The sequence below is a fragment of the Nipponia nippon genome, unplaced genomic scaffold, assembly GCF_047370975.1.
Source record: "Nipponia nippon isolate SJK-2023a ecotype South Korea unplaced genomic scaffold, ASM4737097v1 scaffold_4, whole genome shotgun sequence".
Classification (NCBI taxonomy): Eukaryota; Metazoa; Chordata; class Aves; order Pelecaniformes; family Threskiornithidae; genus Nipponia; species Nipponia nippon.
The window spans coordinates 72,412,028-72,431,339 of record NW_028262358.1 but is presented as its reverse complement, the minus strand read 5'-3'; the positions used below and the strand labels follow the sequence as shown (position 1 = coordinate 72,431,339).

The following is a 19,312-nucleotide window of genomic DNA, read 5'->3' as shown; positions in this document are numbered from 1 at the left end:
ATCATATTCTGATTATAATTAAAGATTTTTTCTTTTATTATTACTTGAAGTGCTAAGTATTATTAATAAACTATAAAAATACTCACAATTCAGTACATATATGAAGCAATGCCAAGGTAGTCTCTTCCCTGACAGCCATATTCAAATGGTTTTAATATCAGTATGATTTTTAAGCGTGTAATGTAATTCTTCTCTTCTATGTGATAAAAAGAAGTCTTGGGCCAACAGGAGCCAGAACCTCTTTCTCAATAGTCTCAGATGTTAGCTTTTATTTCCAGAAAAAATTAATTATTCTAAGGCATCCAGTTTTGTTTAGAAATATTGGGAATGAACATACTTCACAACTTCTAAATACCAGGATATCTGTGAAGGACTGAGAGAATAAGCTATTTTCAAGTTCTTTCTTCTTTTTTTTTTTTTTTTGAGAAATTTCCCCTTTTCAGACAGGAAAAAAAAACATATTTGAATTTTTTAACCTCCACACAGCAGCAGGGAGATGCCCAGGCTCCTGCACTCTCCAGGAACACTCTCGCCGCTGCTTGCTGAGCTTGCCGGGCTCGGCAGCAGCACTGTGCTAAGGAAACTGTTGTAGGTTGGAGTGGGGCTCTTCTGTTTTTAATTACTGAGTCAGAGGGACAGTCTGAGCAAGGTTTTAATAACTGCTATCTGCAGTTACAGAATGCTTGTACAGTTATTAACAGGCAGAAGATGGGGTGGCTTTTTTTTTTTTTTAATTCCCAGATTTAATTTTTTACCTGTGGGATCTTGAATCTTAAGTTAGTCTTTAAAGGTTGATGTAAAATTGCCTCCTTCAGAGGCAGCTGATATTTGGAGAGCTGGAACTTCAGACAGAATTAATGAATAAAATTAAAGTAGAGATTTGAGGTAGTGTAATAATTTAGGAAAAAAGAATGGTGCTTTCTTATAAATCATAACTCAACTTGGCTGTATAAATACTTTTCATATAAAAGTTAATGAAAATGTCTATTGTGTATCCCAGGCAAATGAGTATGTGCAATAACTATGCATGCTCATGTCTACTTCACAATTATTATGCCCTTTGAAAAAACATATTTTAGGGAACTGAAAAAATAAAAAACAAAGGTTCCTTGCAGCTGGATCTATATATTGCTTTATGGAGATACATTTGTTCAGAATCAAATTGTCTATTCTAGTTTACTTATATTTTATACCTGAAGTATTAAAATGTAGGAGAAAAAAGTCTTTCTGTAACTGAGGATTAAAGAATTTTTGTTCTTTTTTTGTTTGTTTTTTTTAATGTCTGAGGCCAAAGTAAATGATGGCAGGAAGTTTTTTCCCCACTACACTGCAGTGTCAGTTTTCAGTGGGGAAGAGCATGGTCCAAGAGCAAATTGCAATATGCCTTATTTCAGTCGGTATTACTAGAGAGAGGTAGAGGGTTAGGGTAAACTGAAAGATTACAGTCTGCACAGTGCAAAGAAGATGCTTTGTGTGTCTCAATTTTATTTTAATTATGAAAATAGATACATTTTTCTGAAGTGACAGGTTAGGTCAGAACTGACTGGTGGCCCTCATCTCATCTTCTGTGCTTCCCTCCATCTTCTGCTTCCATCCACTCTTCAAATTTTTGTACAACATTGAAGCACACCCTAGTAAGAAAGGTTATAGACAGTTGCTTGAACTGAACTGCATATTCCTGAAATGATTATGTCAGTTTTTTCCCCAATTACCATACCTCTCATAACTTACTTGAATTCAAAATGCTTTCTGGAAAAGCCTGTCTCTCCCCATAATTATACAGGGATCTCTAGGATGACTGTGATATTAATATTGATAGGGTTATTTGGGGACAGTTGTCTGGATATTGGGAGTTCCTCATTTATAAGGCTCTGGAGCTTCTAATAAAATTAATGAGGTCCAGAATAAAACTCTACTGAGGAGGGAATTTATTTCTTTTCTTTTGACATTTTGTGCCTCTCCAAGTTCCCATTTAAAAAAAAAATACTTACAAAATGTGTGCAAGGAAGAAATAAAATTCTGTATTTATGTCCCTCTTACCCTTCCAAAATAGAAGTTCTCTGAGTTATAAATACAATTAAATAAAATTATGGAAAAAGCTTCACCAAATCTGCACATGAACTAACTTAAAAATGAACTTGCAGATTAATAATTTTTCCAAAAAGTTATTTTCCTTTTCCAAGGAAAAAAGGCCTTGCTTGTATTTCATCATATCAATGTTTTAAATTAAAACACTGTTCATTAGCCAGACTATTCCTAGGAAGGTATAAAGTTAATGCTTTGACAGATTTGAAAACAAATTACTAAATCTGTAGTGAGCTGTTATTTTCAGTTCCTGTAATGCAGTAATCAAAACTTCCTAAAGAAACTTACTTGCTGACTTCTCTAAAGGAAATACTGATTTTCTTACAAACAAGTAAAACTTCAATCTTGTCTCTACATAGCCTGTTGCTTAGCCCAATTAAGCAGTAAGGCAGATTCTAATAAAAACTAAAAAGGTTTTAGTAAAACTAAAAATGTAAAACTTTTTTTTTAATTTATTTCTCTTTAAGTAGTCTGTGGTTCTTATATGCCCACGACAATTAGAAAATACACTATCTTGTACTTTGGTCTTATCAGGCCTTATAAATGAGCAAAAGAACAGAAGTCCATCATGAGAAAATGTTAGTAATTGGATAAGTAGCACTCATGAATTATTATGAAATAGTTTATCTTTTTTCACAGGACGGTATCTGTATTTTTCTCTCAGCTTTATCTATGGTGTTCTTTCAGAGTATTGCCAGCTTTTACTAGGACTGTTACTTAGTCCTCCACATGAATGAGCACATATATGTTGGGATTGCTAAGCATAAGAAAGATGTACCACCATCTGTGTAAAATTAAAAATCATGTTCTAGTTTTCAAAACTGAATTTTTACTTTGATTAGTTCAGCCTTTGTCTCACCTACCATAAGCCACCCCAAAGAAGGCAGAATGATGTGAGGGCAGGAAGGGGAGCTGATCTTCAGGCTGTTCCTGAAAAAAATCAGATTGAGTAGCCAAAAATGGAGATGGCCAAAATCACTAGTCACTTTGTAAAGCCTTAAACTTTTATTTCAGCACATCATGCTAAGGGAATAATTTGTTCCTTATCACTTCCTTGCAGTCATCCAGTTAGACAGGAGACTGGCAAGCGCTGGTGCATGTGTCGGGCAGATGGATTTCACAGTCGCTTCCAGGGCACAGAAGTAATGCAGGGATGGCAAAACACACAGCAATATCTGCATGAATCCTGGAAACCACCCAGCAAAGGTGGTTGATCTATACATAGGAATTTGGGATGCTACCCGACAGAAGGGTGCCCAGCAAGCTTGTAAGTACTTGCTTTCTTCATGGATAGTATGCCCACAGGGGAACTCTACAGCTTATGTGATCCCATCTCATTACCTTTACAACTGGAAGAAGACACCAGAAGGATTTTACTTATGCAGGTCCCTTTGTCTTGACTGTAAAATGATGTGCTTTCCTGCCCCGAGTCCCCTTCTGGAAAAGAGAGTTTGTTTCTTAAGTGAGGTCCAAGTGCCATCTAGAATCAGCTTATGCTTGCAAGCTGGGCTGAAACATAACCCAGCTTTTATATTGATGTCCTCAGGGCCTGAAGTGACATTTTAAGTTGCAGAGAGGCATATCAGTATGATAGTTATGGATCATAAAACGTACTTGTTTTACAATAGCGCCCTGAGGCAGTAACCAGGGCATCAGTGTGCTAAACGCATCCACCCATCTGCACTAAGCGCCTGCACGCAGTGAGAGCCCACGGGAGCTGCCCAAGGGTGGGGAGAGGCAGGAGCAGGTACAGGCACGAGCAGTGACGCGTGGTTTTATCCTGTTGTGCAGTTCAAAGGAACAAAAAAATATCAGTAACCCTAATAGCCGGTCTAACAAAGGGCTGTCAGGAGAAAGACAGGAAGGCAGAAGAAGGGGCTGCCAGGGAGCTGTACACACACTGCAGTTAAACCTAGCACATCTTCAGCTTGCATGGCCTCCAGGCACTTGGAGTTGCCTTCTTATCCCCGTCTTTGCCCAGTCAAGTAGGTGCGAGGTGTCCTCAGGCTCTTGGGTGAGTCACTCGCAGGTCCTCGCCCCAGCGCGTAACCAACACTCGCCGTATGGCACCCAACTGGAGAAGCAGTGGTGCAGGGTGGTGGTGGCCTCAGGGGTGATGAGCTGATGAAAATTACACCTCAGTGTAGGTGTGGCCGAGTATAGGTGAATAACTGTCGAAGCATAAATTTGCCCTCACCTCTTAGCTTCTCTCTTAACCTCGGGCTTCCCAAACAAGAGCCCTGTCCCATGGGCTGGGGTTTAACAGTGTAAACTCCAGCCAGGTTAGGGATGGAGCTCCAGGTTCAGACCCTGGGCTGAACATGCAGTGTGGACATAGCCTCAGCACCACATGTGTTTAGGTTTCCATCTTGGCAGGTGTAACCCATAAACGGATAGCAAAGCAGACAGCAGTAAGCAAGCATGTTCAGAGTCTTTCCCAAGGAGTGACTCTGTGCCAAAGTAAATTACCATCAGTTGTCATTTAAATGGGAATAAGCCTCACTGATTACTTTTTGCATATTCATTCAGAATGAAACCAGATGTTCCTCAGCCCACGTTATAAACCTGCAACGCACGTTTAAAGGCAGGCAAGAAAATTCTCACAAGAAAAAGGATATTGAGTCTTGTTAGTGAATTGGTTTATCTGAAAAAACATATCTGCTAATGGTGATGGGAGTACACTTCTGAATCAGAAAACACTTCCCAAGCTGTTAGACACAGCAATATGCAAATTGCCATTCCAGCAATATTAATATTGCCCCAGTGTGAGTCAAGCCTTTGTTGTTGTTTTTAAAAAGAAACAGTAACTTCCCCTCAGGAAAACTACTCTGAATCACTGTTGAGGTTTGGGTGAGTGTTTTAATAGAATGATTTTCTGGGTTTAATTATTTTAATTTTGCTTGCTTGCTACCTTTACATTTCTTGTTGTGGCATGTTCTCAGTCTACAGCCAGGAATCCGGGTTGCAGTGATATATTAGACTTCAGAAGGAAGCAAGTTGCTCTATCTAAATGATCTGAGAAATTCTTTTTGGTTATCCAGTCTGTTTGAAATTGTCAGGATGTCTCCTTTTCTTCCCGGTTTATAAGACATGAAGCATTAGCATCCCCGCCTATATATGTGTTGCTTCCTGCTGAAGGAATATTTATAGCATTTCTGACCTTTGAATGAACTTTTACAAATCAATAACAGCAAAGTGAAAAGAAGGTCAGCAACAGTTTTCCTCTTGTCTGAGTGTAGCCAATGTTAGGCTTGGAATATCTAAAATATATTAGGAACTACCATAATCAGTTATGCAGCATTTTTGCAGGAAATTTGCAGATTTCTTCAGCGCTGTCATGTAGCTGCTATCTGAAGGATACAACACAAGGCCAGAGCCAATGGTGTCATTAATGGGTTTTTAAGTTGTTGTGTATCAGTTTTTACATGGCAGAACTACTGCAAGAGGCCTTAAGAGCCAGTGCTGAAGAATAATTTTCTCGATTATATTTTGCCACAGGGAAAGTGTAAATGGATTAGAAACCATTCTCATTAATGACTTACTGCAACTGAAATATCATTAATTTCCTCCCACTTCAGATTAGAGAAATAAAATTGATGCAGTCTCCCCTAGATGTGTAAGCACAAGCAGCCACATGAAATGATTCGAGGCAAGGTTTGCCAGTTCAGAGTCATTATCCCTATAACCCTACAACTCAAATATTATAAAGGACATTTCCTAATTCCTCAGATTTCTGAAGCTCCTTCCAAAATCAAGGCGTTCCCATAATGAATTAGACATCTCAATGCTGTTTGCTGCCTCCAAGCATAGAGGAGGAAACCAGGCTTTGAAACTTCCCTTCATTTCACTGCCTAAAAGTGCAGTTCCTACCTTAATTAAATCCTTTCCTTCTCCAGAGCTGGCACCTCTAGAAAGTGCTTCTTGTGCTCTCTTTTGCCTACTGAGGGATCCTGGCCAACTGCTTCAATTGTAACTGTAAATTGAAGCCTAAATTCTGGATGCATCGAGTTAAGTGAGATTAATCCCATAGCTAGGGATGACGGTAATAGATCTCACAGAGCGAGAGATCTTCTACCTTGTAATTAGAGTGAATTTTTTCAGTCAGGACTTCCCCTCATGCCTTTCCATAGAAGCAGCAAAGCAAGGTCTTGCTCTTTGCTGGAGCCTTCTGGTTCTGCCGTAATACATAGAGCTTCTATTCACGAACGCAATGTTGTTGTTCTGAAAATCCCTCTCATAATAGCTCCATTTTTCTCTAGTATTTTCCTGATTGACTGAATGGAGAGACAATGATAGCTATACAAACCTTCACAAATTTCAAAAAACTTTTGATAGCATCTCAAAAGAGTTGTTTTCATAAGTTTCTTTTTCTATGTCCATATTGCTTGAAGATTGTGTCTACTTGTTCAGCCAGCCTTACAAATATGTCTAAAAATACAGGGAAAATAAAACAAATTTGCTGAAGTTTGACAACTTCTGTTTGATCAAAAGTTGTTTGTTCAAAAGTATTTTAAAAGTCAGGAAATGAAGATTTTTTTTTTTTTATGGATGCTATCATACTTACTATTATTATTATCACTAGGTTTCTGAAGAAGAACAAAGGAAAAGACATTTCCACACAAGGTCTATGTGAATTGTTAGTGTCAACTTTGAAATTCCTTGTTTTTTCCTAGTTTATAATAAACACCCTTAATATAGAATCGTTTTGTCTGAGAATAAATCCTGTGTTTATTCAAATTCTTAGATTTAGAATATTAAAGAATGATTTACTGCCTCTCTTCACATACTTATTTCCATCTTTTTGCTTCTTTTCTGGATTTCTTTCAAGGACCAATGTACTGCGCCATGTACATCTTCAGTGCTCATAAGCATAAAGCTGTCTTGTCATTTCACTGTTCTCCAAAATTTGCATTCCAACTTTCAGCAGTCTCTAACTAAGTGAAGTTTGCTCTGTCTTAGTCTTCTTCCTAACACATTTTAAGTACTTTGAAGAATTCTATAAAACAGGAGAAAAACTGAAGTCCTGATGTTACACCTAAGTCAGATCAAAGTGCTGTATTGGCTTCTATCCCCTTGGCCTCTAGCATAAAAAATAAGACATGGTTGATTGAGACTGAATAACAAAATCACCCTTTTGTTTAACCACTTCAATAGACAGCAGACACGAATATTAATATTTCTGATGAAATTCTAGTTTATTGGTTCACTAAGGCTAGCATTTTGGCTCCAGCAAGAAGCTAAAAGGAGTTCATCTGGCAATAGCACATGGATCTGAATGAGCAATAAGGTTATAGGGACACCAGGACAGATCCAGCTGCTTTGGGACCAGCTGGAAATGAAGCCTATGGCACAGCTGGGTGATGACTGGGGAGTTTCAGCTTCTACTGATTTTTCCGGTTCACTGACAGCTGCCAGTGTGGATATAGGCCAGTGTGGATTACACCCCCAGCAGCAATATTGTCCGCTCATCAGTTCTTCAAAACTGGATGATAACTGGAACTGCTCATTGTTTGTGCTGATCTAAGGCTGGCAAATGCCCATAAGAGCTACCTCAGTCTGTTTTGTTGTATTTATGTCAGTGTTTGAAAGCAGTAGGGAATTTGTCTGTGGGGAAAGGTACATGCTGTCTCTTACAGTCTGTCTTATCTCATGGTTTCACCTTAGATCTGTAGCAGCTCCTCCATCAGTCTGGTCCGTGTGGTTTCCTGCCTTCACTGCTGCAGTGTTTGGGAGGCAAAGCCTATGACTTTGATTCCTCAGCCCTTCTGTAGCCCTTGCAGATGAGGCTCGGCTGCTTCTTTTCTCACAAATGTCTGCTACCCCCAGCTACCAAACACCTTGACTGAAACCGCAGTCAGTACCAGGACTTGAGCCAGACACTGGAGCTGGTTTAATGTCAAAATAGGCCATGATCTCCAAGCTGTGCACAGGTGGCTTCTCACACGTCTGACAAATACAGGAGCATGGGCTGCTCTCACTAACAGCAAATGATTTTGCTTGGTGATTTCAGAGAATGACGAGGAGCAGGAGGCTCTGCTATCACTGGACAAGCCTGGCTGGTATTCCCAAGGTAATGCTATCCAGCTTTATGAACTACTGAAGAAGATGACTGGCAAGCTGGATCCCAAGGTATGTTGTAAGTGAGAGTAAACCTTTCTGAAAATACCCTGTTGCAGTCTAAAATTCACCAGACAAGCTTTCATTAAAGTTACTGATGTGATCAGTCACAAATTTTTGTTCTGGTTATGCTTTCTGTTGTCTAACAGACTGCAGTCCAGAACTGGAAGCAGCATATTAGTCTTCGTATGGGTAGAATATGTAAACTTTCTAGATATTTTATTCTGTGTGCATGGTCACGGATTTTGGCAGCTTTAGGGAGAATCAGATTGTCATCAGGAAATAAACAATCTTCCTGAGGAAACAGATCAAAGTGATTAAAAGGTGGCATCAGTGAAAATTAGGATCGTGTTATTTTAATTACAGGTCTGGATGGGTGAAAATGCCACTGAAGATGGTGGGACAACATTTTCCCCAGTGGGTAAACTACCCCCTGGGCACAGAAGAGTTCTGAGTCACTGGGATGCGCTCAGTGTTCTCCCTTGTTTCCAAAGTTGTCCAAAATTCATTCCAGTTGTTTAGTGTGTTTTCTTGGTAGTGTTTTCCACTGCTCCCTGGCAGGCTATTTCTGTCAGTCAAAAATCTCAGCGGTGTCCCCTGTGCCAGTCCCAGCCGGGCATCCCCATCCAATGCCCCAGAGGGTGAGAGCGAGGAGGGTGTGCAGGGCCAGCCTTTTCCTTATGGAGCTGGTTGAAGATAAAACCCCGGACTGTGACATGAATAAGATCTGTATGTGTCATGGCCAATTGTAAACATGGGGGAACTTTTATTACGTTGTTTTAAAGCTCTTTTTCTCTCTCTGTGAAATACAGTTTGCTTGTGTTTTCCTCATATACAACGAACTTTTAATTTGCTGCTTCCCTCATAGGTTGTTTATTTTGGTGACAGCATGCACTCAGATATTTTCCCAGCTCGTCACTATAGCAACTGGGAAACCGTCTTGATCTTAGAGGAACTTCTAGGGGACAAAGTTACGGTGCCTGCAGAGACTGAATCTGAGCCCTTGGAGAAGAAAGGAAAATATGAGGTAAGGGTTCCTTGCAGATGTTTCCTGGAACAGAAGAAAATAAGTTACAAAACAGCTTCATGCCACTGCACTGAGAGTGAGCCTGCTTATCTTACCAGGTTGCTAGCAGCATCAGCATCCCTTGCAGACGTACCCTCCTTGCTGCACCGGGAGGTGCCATCCTGTCCCGGCTTGGCATTGCTTGGGTGACACAGAGCCTCTACCCAGAGCTAAATCATGGACCTCAAAAAAAGAGCTGTATGTGCAGTCTCTTAACCAAAAAACATAGTCGTCTTTTCAGTAACAAGAACCTGCCCTGCATCCTATAAGGAGAAATTTCATGGGCGCTTGTCACAAGTCCAGCACCTGAACTCTGCTGAGTTCATGATGTTTCCCTGCGTGTCGTGGACACCAGTAAACATGGAGGAATTTTTATGAGGTTATTTTAAAGCTCTCTTTCTCTCTCTATGAAATACAGTTTGCTTGTACTTTCCTTATGAACTTTTCATTTGCTGCTTCCCTTGCAAGTTGTTTATTCTGGTGACAGCTGTGCTCAGATAAGAGGGACTGTTTCAAAGTCTGGTCCCATGCAGACTACTGATAGTTACCTCAGATAAATAATGTGATTTTCAGGTTGATCACAGCCGGAAATCAGGGCCTTAGCACAACTGCCACACTTTAATTCCCCCACAGAAAGTGGAAGGTTGCTGTGGTTTATCCTTCTCTCCACTGCCGAAGAACAAAGTAGATAGATAGGGAATGGCTCTCGGATGGCTAAGGCAGCAGCATTGTACCTCCAGCGTGTCCTGTGTAGGAACTACAGTGCAGTTTCACTTTCTGTTTGGTATGTTTCTTCTTTTCTTATGTTCCTAAATAAACAGGCCATTTTCTTCTAATTGCAGAGAGATATATATGTTTTTTGCCCTTTGCTTTGAAAAGCACTTTTTTTTTCTTTTTAAATAATTACTCTTTGTAATTAAAAAGCTAACTTACTGATAGGAAGATTTTTGTGGGGTGCTTTTATACTAGGTATGTTTTTAATCTGACTAAGAAGCATTTTAAAAGCCCCTGTTTTTTATGGAGAAACGGATATATTCAATGGGGCTAAAACAATATAGATGCGATATCTGTTTCTCTACTTTCTTTAATAGATGTATCTTATATTTTCCCCCACTATCTTGATTTCTAAACTAATGTCAGTCAAGGACATTTCAGTCACTGAAATAAGGAAATGTAATCATTAATATTTAGGCTTTTGCCTGGGTTGTAGAAAAACAAAAATGAAGACAAACAAACTCAAGTCTCCTACCAAGAAAAATGTGTTTCTCGGTAAGAAAGGAGGGGAAAAAAAGGAAGAGTGAGTAGTAGTGCTACAGAGGTTAATATAATTTGATTTACTAATTAATGCTATAAAAATAACTCATTCTCCTCCATAAATTTGTTCATTCTCTGACTGGAGACTGCTGCATTGCTGCATAGAACTTATATCTCTGTAAGGTTTGTGTTGTTTTTTTTTTTATTCAACCATGGTTTCTTAAGCATGTTCAATATATGCTTTTGACGCACACGTTTTTAAACAGCCAGAAAATGTTTCTTTTCCTGGAAGTACAAAGAAAGAGTTATTGAGTGATGTGTTTCTAAGCCCTTGATGATGATTTGGGTTTATCTTGTTGCAATACCCCTGGTGGACTGCTCACAAGATCCATCTTCTCTATCGCTGCAGTTATCACGCAGGCAATTGAGACTTTTAGACAGGTGCTCGACATTTCACTAACGCGATAGTATTCCTGATAAGAGATTGCAGTATCTTGGGGAGACACCACCCTTGCCACACACAACCCCTGTTCAGTTTACATCCGCTACCAGTGACAGCAAGCAAGCAAGGGAGAAATGAATTGCATTGATTAAAGGAACCTGAACCAGGGGGGCCGTGGCAGGTCAGTGGTGTTATTTCATTACCAAGCTGCTCACTGGAGTCTGAACAACAGGTCACATCCATATCTCTGCAGTTGACTGGACACCACTAACTTAACAGGACTAGTTCAAAGGGACTCCCTTTACAAGCCTATGAAAGTTTTATTTTCATTCCCCTAATCAGTTTCTCCCATTAACCCTTTGGTTAAGAGGGGAGAAAAGCCAATTCAAAGGATTGTACAAAGGCAGGTGTTTTTGGAAAATTGGGCACTAACAGGTTAGATTTAGTCTTGTTCATCAGCCTTATCATTCATTGGCAATAAAAAAAATACACTGCTGTTGCAGATTTTCCATGCCATGCTGTGTGTACAGAGAGGGACTGAAAATTGAATACAAGATGCAATCCTCCCTTCTATCAATCTTTACAAAATATTATTAAAGAAATAAAGCATTACTTCTAATTTGCAATTGCCTCTTTCAGAAAGAAATTACAAAAACCTGTTTTCAGTTGTTTGACTGGTATGTCATCACTAACAGAGAAAGGGGAAGAAAACAACCTCCTCACACACAAACTGGGAGGCTAGTAACTTCCATTTTCATTAGCAGTTTTTGTCTTTTCCCTTCAATTAAATGCATGATACAAGCCAGATACACATAACTGTGAAATTATGGTAATGACTGCAGTTCTTTCAAGTATATGAGTCATGACCAAATGAGCAAGAGAATAGCAAACTAAAAATTATTCATGCAATTACTCGGCTCCTAAGTGACTTGCAGCATGCTGGGGGAAAAAAAATACCAATCATTGTGTTGAAACAAGATTCCCCCCAGATTTGGGGGTTTGTTTGCTTGGCTGGAGGCTTTGTTTATGCCTTCTGTTCTTTAAATGTGTGATCAATTCCATCAATGAAAACTCGAAGAAAAGCTGGAATTTGTCCCAACATTTTGAGGGAAACAATTACAGAGGAGTCAGGGTGTAAAAACCTTGGGCTATAGGAACGAATGCAGCAGAAATCAAAGAATTTATTGGTGGATATAGTTTATATTTTTGCAGTTAGAAGGAAAAACCAATTTTTACAGTATTGCCTAGTGGCTGGTTGGTTGGGGGAGGTCAGGACCCGTAATGCCTAGAATTTCCAGGACTCCCTTGCCGTGACCATAGACAAGGCCAATTACTCTGTGCCTTTTGGCTCTGTTTGTCTCTTCATTCCCATTTATCTTTAACACAAATCTAACAGTACTTTCGGGAACAACCTGATGGGCTGTTGTGAAGCCTGGCGAGTTAAAGCAATATCCTTAAAGCAATATCCTGAAGTGAAATGCATTTTATTTTAAAGTCTGCTTATACTGATCCATGTTGTAGTATAGGTACAATGATCATGGGTGAAAGGTTTTATATTTGCACGTGACTTGTGGGGCGCGGGTTCTGTGTAAAAGTCAGACCAGTGGCAGGCTTGCCCATTTGCACACCCAGCATGGGTACGCTATTCAGGGACATCTGGTTGTTGTGACTAGCACAGCTGTGCTGACAGAAACACCTCAAATACTTGCCGTTATACCAGCAAAACCATATATTGAGCATTGATTTTTTTCTGGCACTAAGAGTTGGTGGTGGTGTTACTACCTTGGCACAAAGCATACAGCCATCAGTACCATCCATCATATTGGATGCAGTAAAGCAACCCTAGTGCTCTGCACTTGGTAAAAGATGGTGGCATAGATGGCAAATCTCCATGTAAATAATGCCTTTAAAAAATACTAACAGCTTGATTTTTTCACTCCTGTCTCCTTTACATCCTTCATACTTTCATCTCTTTACCAAATGCAGAAAAACTTCAGAGCTCAGCTATCTGCCTATTTGTATTTTAGAAAGGTCATTTGTAAGCTGACAAATCGGTGTTACCCAAGGGTCCTATTAACAGATTCTGTCTGCTCCGTTAACGGGACCTATTTGTCTGCAGTTAATAAAGCAAAGGTGATAGTAAGCATTCCTGGTGGTTTAACTTTTTGGAAAGCCCTGGGACTTGGGGAACGCTGGTACCCTCATTATTTCTCTGAAGTCTAGACTTTGTGAGGAGTAGCGATGTTAACAGGGGACTTTTGCCTCATTTCACAGATGTATAGATTCATGGAATGTGATCTGTCCTTCACTGCAGTCTACGTATGCTGCAGATGAGATATGGACATATTCTAGGCACCAGTTAGGGATGGCAGGGGGAGCGATGTCTGATGCTTCCTAAGGATGTGGGCAAAGTTTTGACAGCTCTTTTCAGATCTGAGATCAAGATTTAGCCTACCAAACCGCCCCTGTCATGTGGAGATAAGCCAGTAGCAAAATGACGGAAGTCCTCTACCAGGTGACTTGATGACAGCTCTCGTATCTAACTGGGTTTGGTTTTACTAAGGGCTTGGGCTGTAAATCCAAAATGTAACTCCGTTCTCCTTAGAAAGGAAGAAATCCCAGTCTGAGAATCAGACCTCTGAAAAAAAAAAAAACAATTCATTTCCTCAGATTGCAATTTTAATTGCCTATTGAACCAATCATACATTTCAAAAAGCAGAAGCCTCAGATTTTTTCTCTTGTCAATAAACAAGGCCCTGTCTTTTGTGCAAATGATTTGGAAAAAAAAATATAAGATGCTGTCCCTGTGTGTGAGGCAAAAAAAAAAAAATACCAACAAAAAAAAACCACGAAAGAGCCCAGCTCTTAAGTGCTTATTTTGAAACAAAAGATATGGGGCTTTTTTCCAATCTATTTACATCAGAAGACAGAAAGCAATATCTATATTTGTCCAAATCAATACTTCCTCCGCAGCCCCAGCTATGCTCTGAGAAATTACTGTTATACAGAATCATGAAAAGAATGGCTCTGTGTTTACTGATGTGGTCTGTTCAGCTGGATCAACAGCTTTCTTGTGATCAAAAGCCATGGACCTCTGTCATAAACACAAATTATTCCAGCAGATTGTCAAAACTATTAAGAAAGGGGTTAAATGGAAAATAAAGTAGAAAAGTTCACGAATCTGGAGGCACATGCTAGGATATCTGCTCTTCTATGCCTTGCTGGTCTGAAAAGATACTTCGCACACAAATGACTTTAACAGATTTTCTATAGTGTAGTTCACAGTTTTGTTTTCCATTTTTTCATCTTTCTGTAGAAGCCTCCTGGAGTTTTTTCATGGCAATATATAGCAGGTTTCAAGGTGAACTGCTAAAAAAATCAGTTTTCCCAATGCTGCTTTAATGCTTTCTTTAAAACATAATGAGTCTACATGTTGTTGTCTGAAAATATACATGAAAAAAATCAATTTTTCACAATTTGCTAGGCAACTGAATGGCTCTCCATGGATCCTGCAGCTCTGTTCTCACTCATTCTTCAGCTCAGAAACAGATAACATGACACAGGTGGCATGATGCATCCTTCGCAGTTACTCCATCCAGCACCGGGAGACTCCTTTCTCCTCAGAGGAGTTCCAGGCTGGGTTATGGTCTGTGCTGCAGCTACCCGGCTTCTCCAGCAGAGAAAGGCAGCAGGCTATTCACACTATTGAAAACAGAAAAACGGGGGAAAGAAACGATTTTTTAAGGGAAAAATATTTAAAGCCAACTTTTTATGTCCTAGGGAATCCATAAATTGCATAAACAGGAGCTTGCGGACTTATGGGAGGAAGATTGTTATTGTTTTTCTTTATAATATTTTAAAGTCACATTGCTCCTGAGATACACTACGGTTTTCCCAGAAAATCAGAGACACACTAGAGTTCCTTAAACTAATGCTTATGGTTGAATAGAGAAAGAAGATTTCTTTTTTTTTTTTAAGATTGCATATTTATTTATTTTTCTTTCAGGGAGATCAGCCCAAAGCTCCTTACTTTGTATCTGAACAGTGGGGCTCTTTCTTCGTGGACAGATTGCCAGGCCTGGAAAATGAAGAGGAAACCTTAGTTCGCACGTGGTCCTGTAGATGTATTAGCACTTACAGCACTATTGCAATCCCTAGTCTTGAAGCAATAGCAGGTAAGGAAAATTGCTTTTTTTTTCCTAGTGAACGTGTAGTATTCATAGTAACTTTGTCATACTGTAGATCTATTTTTGAGACATGTGTCTGAAATACATTCAAAAATATTCTGTTCATATCATGCAGCAGGTAATGCTAGTGGCTATTAATTACTTTGACATTTATGCTTTTAATAGTTGTCTGCTACACCAGTTCAGTTTTTTGTTTGTGCCTGCAAATATTAGATGCTTAGTTTATCCTATGTTAGAAACAGGATGCAACATTTAACAGATTGTAGCTTAGTTCCTGAATTTTGATTCAAGACTTCCCCACAGTATTTTGCTGTGTCTGCTTTCAGTGCCGAGTTACCTTAGGAAACAAACACCTGCCAAGTTACTTGGGTTTTTTAGACTTCCAAATATGTTTCTCTGATCTGGCTCGTTATCCTTCCTCAATCAGCTCACTTATCCCTTTACAGTTGAAATGGAGATGAACGAATGCAGGAACGTAATGAAGCCAAGAATGCCTAGGACTGTGCTTCTCTCTCTCTCTTTTTTTTTTTTTTTTTTTTTTTTTTTTTCTCCAAATGTGTGTATTGCTTTTGAAACTGCATCATTATGGACAGAGCTGGAGCTTAAAGTATTCTCCTTATCATCTGGAAAACAAGGCAATCACAAGCAATGTCTTGTTCTCCAGAAATTCACCTAATTGAGAAGCCAGCTGAGGCTTTCTACATTCTTATATCAAGGCTGTGTCAAAGGTCCAATTATAGCTGATCTTCTGATTTCCACTAATGTTTATCCCTGGAGGCACCATACATTATTTTGGATGGTTTGTAGCAATAATTGTAGCAGTAATATTGCAATAACCTTGCAACTGCAGTACATATCGGTCGATTACAAAGTGGTGGTGAAGACCCTCTATCTGTCTATCCTCAATCTGTCATTTTGCCTTACTGAACTTTATTGATACACCATACCTAAAGGAATAAACAAATTATTAAATGAATGAGGTGCTTAGCTGTATGAAGAACACAGCAAGCATTTAGTTTACTAACCCCTCTATTCAACATCAGTTGCCTACTTCATGCATAAGACCAAGGAATAAAAAGTTGTTCCGAGAGAGCATTTCAGATTTGCCCAGCAGTTATTTCTACACCAGAACACGTGATAGACCTGTTCTTTGCAACCATATTCTACACATGTACGTACAGTGTAAGGATATCTCAAAACAGAAAACTCATACGGTGCCACAGTTTATTTATGCTTATGATTTATTTGCCGTGTTGCAGTCTATATTTCAGCCTAAAGGTACAAAGCCCAAATATACCAAGGGAAATTGCCAAGAGAGAGGTAACTCCTGTAAAACTCCCTTCAAATACCTTTTCCAGATTCATTCTGTGGCTTGCTTTGGAAGTGTTGGCCTAGAGGAAACACATCGGGCAGCCACACTCCGAGAAACTCTGCCTCCCAGCCAGCTCCCCACAACCACAGCTCAGTTTGCAGGGCTAGCAAAGGCTTTAGACCGCAAACATACCACCAAATTTCCAGCTACAGATAAAGGGATGAGAACCAGAAAGGCATATCTGTGTAAATTAGTGAGTAGTATAGCTGCCTGTCATCGGCGGTGGAGCCCCTGCAAAGTCTGTCCCTCCATTAGGAGGGACACTGTGTGCTGTCCCTCGCTGCGTCGGACCGGTGCTGGGGCAGGGGCTGGTGTCTGTGAAACTTATACCCCAGAGCTAATGGACAGGCAGAGAATAACGTTTTTAACTTGCAGCTGTGGACCTGAAAGCAGACTCAAAGCTGAAGGTACAAGAACATCTCTGGTTTCTTAGAGAGAGAGGTATTTCTTGTTTGTTTGTGCGGAAGAGCAGATGTTCATTATTATGGATGTTGAGGAATTCCTGACTCCTCTCGAATACCTTGTCTGACTCCTGTCACAGCAAGCTGTGAGAGCCCCTGCTTTGCCAAGCCCTGAAGTTTTTGGCTGCAGTTGTAAGTCATAGCTTAGCTGCAGCTATTTGGGAATAACTAGCTAGAAGAGACTCAAACAGGTAATGCGAGTTTGATGCGCTCCAGCTTTTCCTTTTCTATTCATCTACTTTGATTACCAGCAGAGGACTTTCCAGTGCCAAACTGCAAAAATGCAGGCCTTTCCTCAAGATCCCCTGAGCCCAAATGCGCAGCCAGGCTGCTGGCGTGCTGACCGTATGCACCCGGCTCCTGGCCAACAGCTGGCACGGCCCTGGCAGCACCCAGCTCAACCTGACCCAGCCCAATGAGCTGCCACCTCCCTGGACGTGTGCCGCAGCCTCCTGTGAGTTGTGGGCTCACCAGGGCTTCACTATTAGCAAAGTCTAACCTGGCCTTTGTACGTCTATGTGAGCAATAGTAAGTGCCACGTATAAGTAAATAGCCCAAGAGCTTGCGATCTGCAAAAATATTTGGTGCAAGGCAGACGATTGCTGCTATGCTAACTTCAAAATTGATTCTTGTCATTTGGGTACAACATATATCTGTCCATAAAGAACAGCTTCGTTTACTTCTCAAGACACATTTTTCATTGAAAAAGCTTGTTCCAAAAATTATTCAATGTTATTCAATAGTAGTGGTGTTTTACAAAAATAACTCCATTTTCATCAAAATTCATATAAGAATTCTTTTGAGAGAATCAGAAATTCATTTGGGGTAATAAAACCCTTTGAGCCTGTTTCAATTTTTTTTTAATAGATGAATTATGTAAAAAAATATTAAAAATAAGCTGTAGGTCTGGATTGAGAAGTTGGAATTGAAACAACTTTGGCAGTTCTCTTTTTTCACCAACATGTTTTAAGTTTGGTGCAGAGGCCTTCTAATAGTTTCACCTGAAGAATGTATACCTGTAACTCAAGGGAATGATCTGATACTTACCAAAGAGCATTGCAGGAAAAGGGTTTCACAGGGAATGCTGCTGTTGCAGGTTTTGGCCATTCAAAGTATAAAATAACAGAGTGTATACAAAAATTGTATATGTCATTAGTAAAATGACAGCTTGGTGAAAAAATAATCCAATCCAGTCTTCATTAGCTTTCTGTGCTAATACATTTCTGTCCTCATCATTTGTTGAAAATTCAGTATATCTGACTCAAAAGGGGTTTGCATTCAAAGATGCATCAGAAATCCTGAACTCTAATCTGGCCTCTGGCAAGGAAAGTATTAGTGGGATTGCAGATTACTGCGTCACAGCTTGTCATCTAAACAGTCCCTGCAGAGAAACTGGCATTTTCCTTGTGCATGAAAAAGGATATTTTGTTTACCGCTAAAATTGCGCAAAGGACAGAAAGGATCTTCTGTAATACCTTCTGTGTACTTTTCTCGGGTCGGAGAGGAAATAAGATAATGGTCAATTAACACTCTTCATTTAAGACATTATCACCTTGACATTAAAACGATATTAAAAAAAGTTTAACTGAAGAGCAGTGTTATGGTTATGTCTGTAATATTAAGAAAAGATTAGTGAAGTTGAAAGTTTTCTAAACATTTTGTAGGTCTTTTATGAGCTAATTCTCCTTACCCACTTTCCATAAGGAGAGAAGTTTTTCTCAAGTATTAAAAAGCTGATGAGCTCATGATTATATTGACAGTACATGGTTAATAAAATAGTAAAAGCCAGTGCCCCTGCTCCTATTCTAAATGCCTCACTCACAAACCCATCTGTTTCTGCACTTTTCTGCTATTGAATATCCTAATTTACAACTCCCTTACAGTTTTTGACCATTTTCATGCACAGTGATATTGGAAGCCAAATTTTCCAAACCAGGATCCATTACCGTGGGAATGTTACATTCGAGCTTACACATGGAAATGAAAAGGTGTAGGGGTCTGTCTGAAAAATGGAGTTTTGCATAAACCACAGTTTCTAATACATCCTGCTCCGCTTCAGAAAGTTTTGTATGAGCCAAGTAGAGGTGGGTTGCAGCATTTTTATAAAAGTCCCACTTCAAAAAATTCCATGATGAATAACTGTGGAGTTTTAGAGTTCATGGGAGAATTTTGATGTTTGTTTTGGTTTTTGTTGCAAAGAAAAGATTAAAAAAGAAGGTCCTAAATAGTAAAAAGGACCCCAGAAAAAATTTTTTTAACTGTCATGATTGTTAACCTAATCTCCTGAACGTGTCTCATAACCTCTTGTGGTGGGTTGACCCTGGCTGG

At 39.6% G+C, this 19,312-nt stretch overlaps 1 protein-coding gene across 3 annotated transcripts in view; it reads left to right on the top strand.

The window, feature by feature from the left end:
• NT5DC1 (5'-nucleotidase domain containing 1) overlaps positions 1-19,312 on the top strand; it is a 155,477-nt gene that overhangs the window by 126,423 nt on the left and 9,742 nt on the right. Inside the window, exons 9-12 of one of the 3 annotated variants that reach the window (XM_087773349.1) lie at positions 8,096-8,214; positions 9,071-9,229; positions 14,971-15,139; positions 15,598-16,548. In XM_087773349.1, the coding sequence (XP_087629475.1) occupies positions 8,096-8,214; positions 9,071-9,229; positions 14,971-15,139; positions 15,598-15,827 (677 nt within the window). In that variant the 3' untranslated portion in view covers positions 15,828-16,548. Of the gene's footprint in view, positions 1-8,095; positions 8,215-9,070; positions 9,230-9,327; positions 10,239-14,970; positions 15,140-15,597; positions 16,549-19,312 lie in introns of those variants that run through there. The other 2 variants (XM_087773351.1, XM_087773350.1) reach the window with 2 other exon arrangements.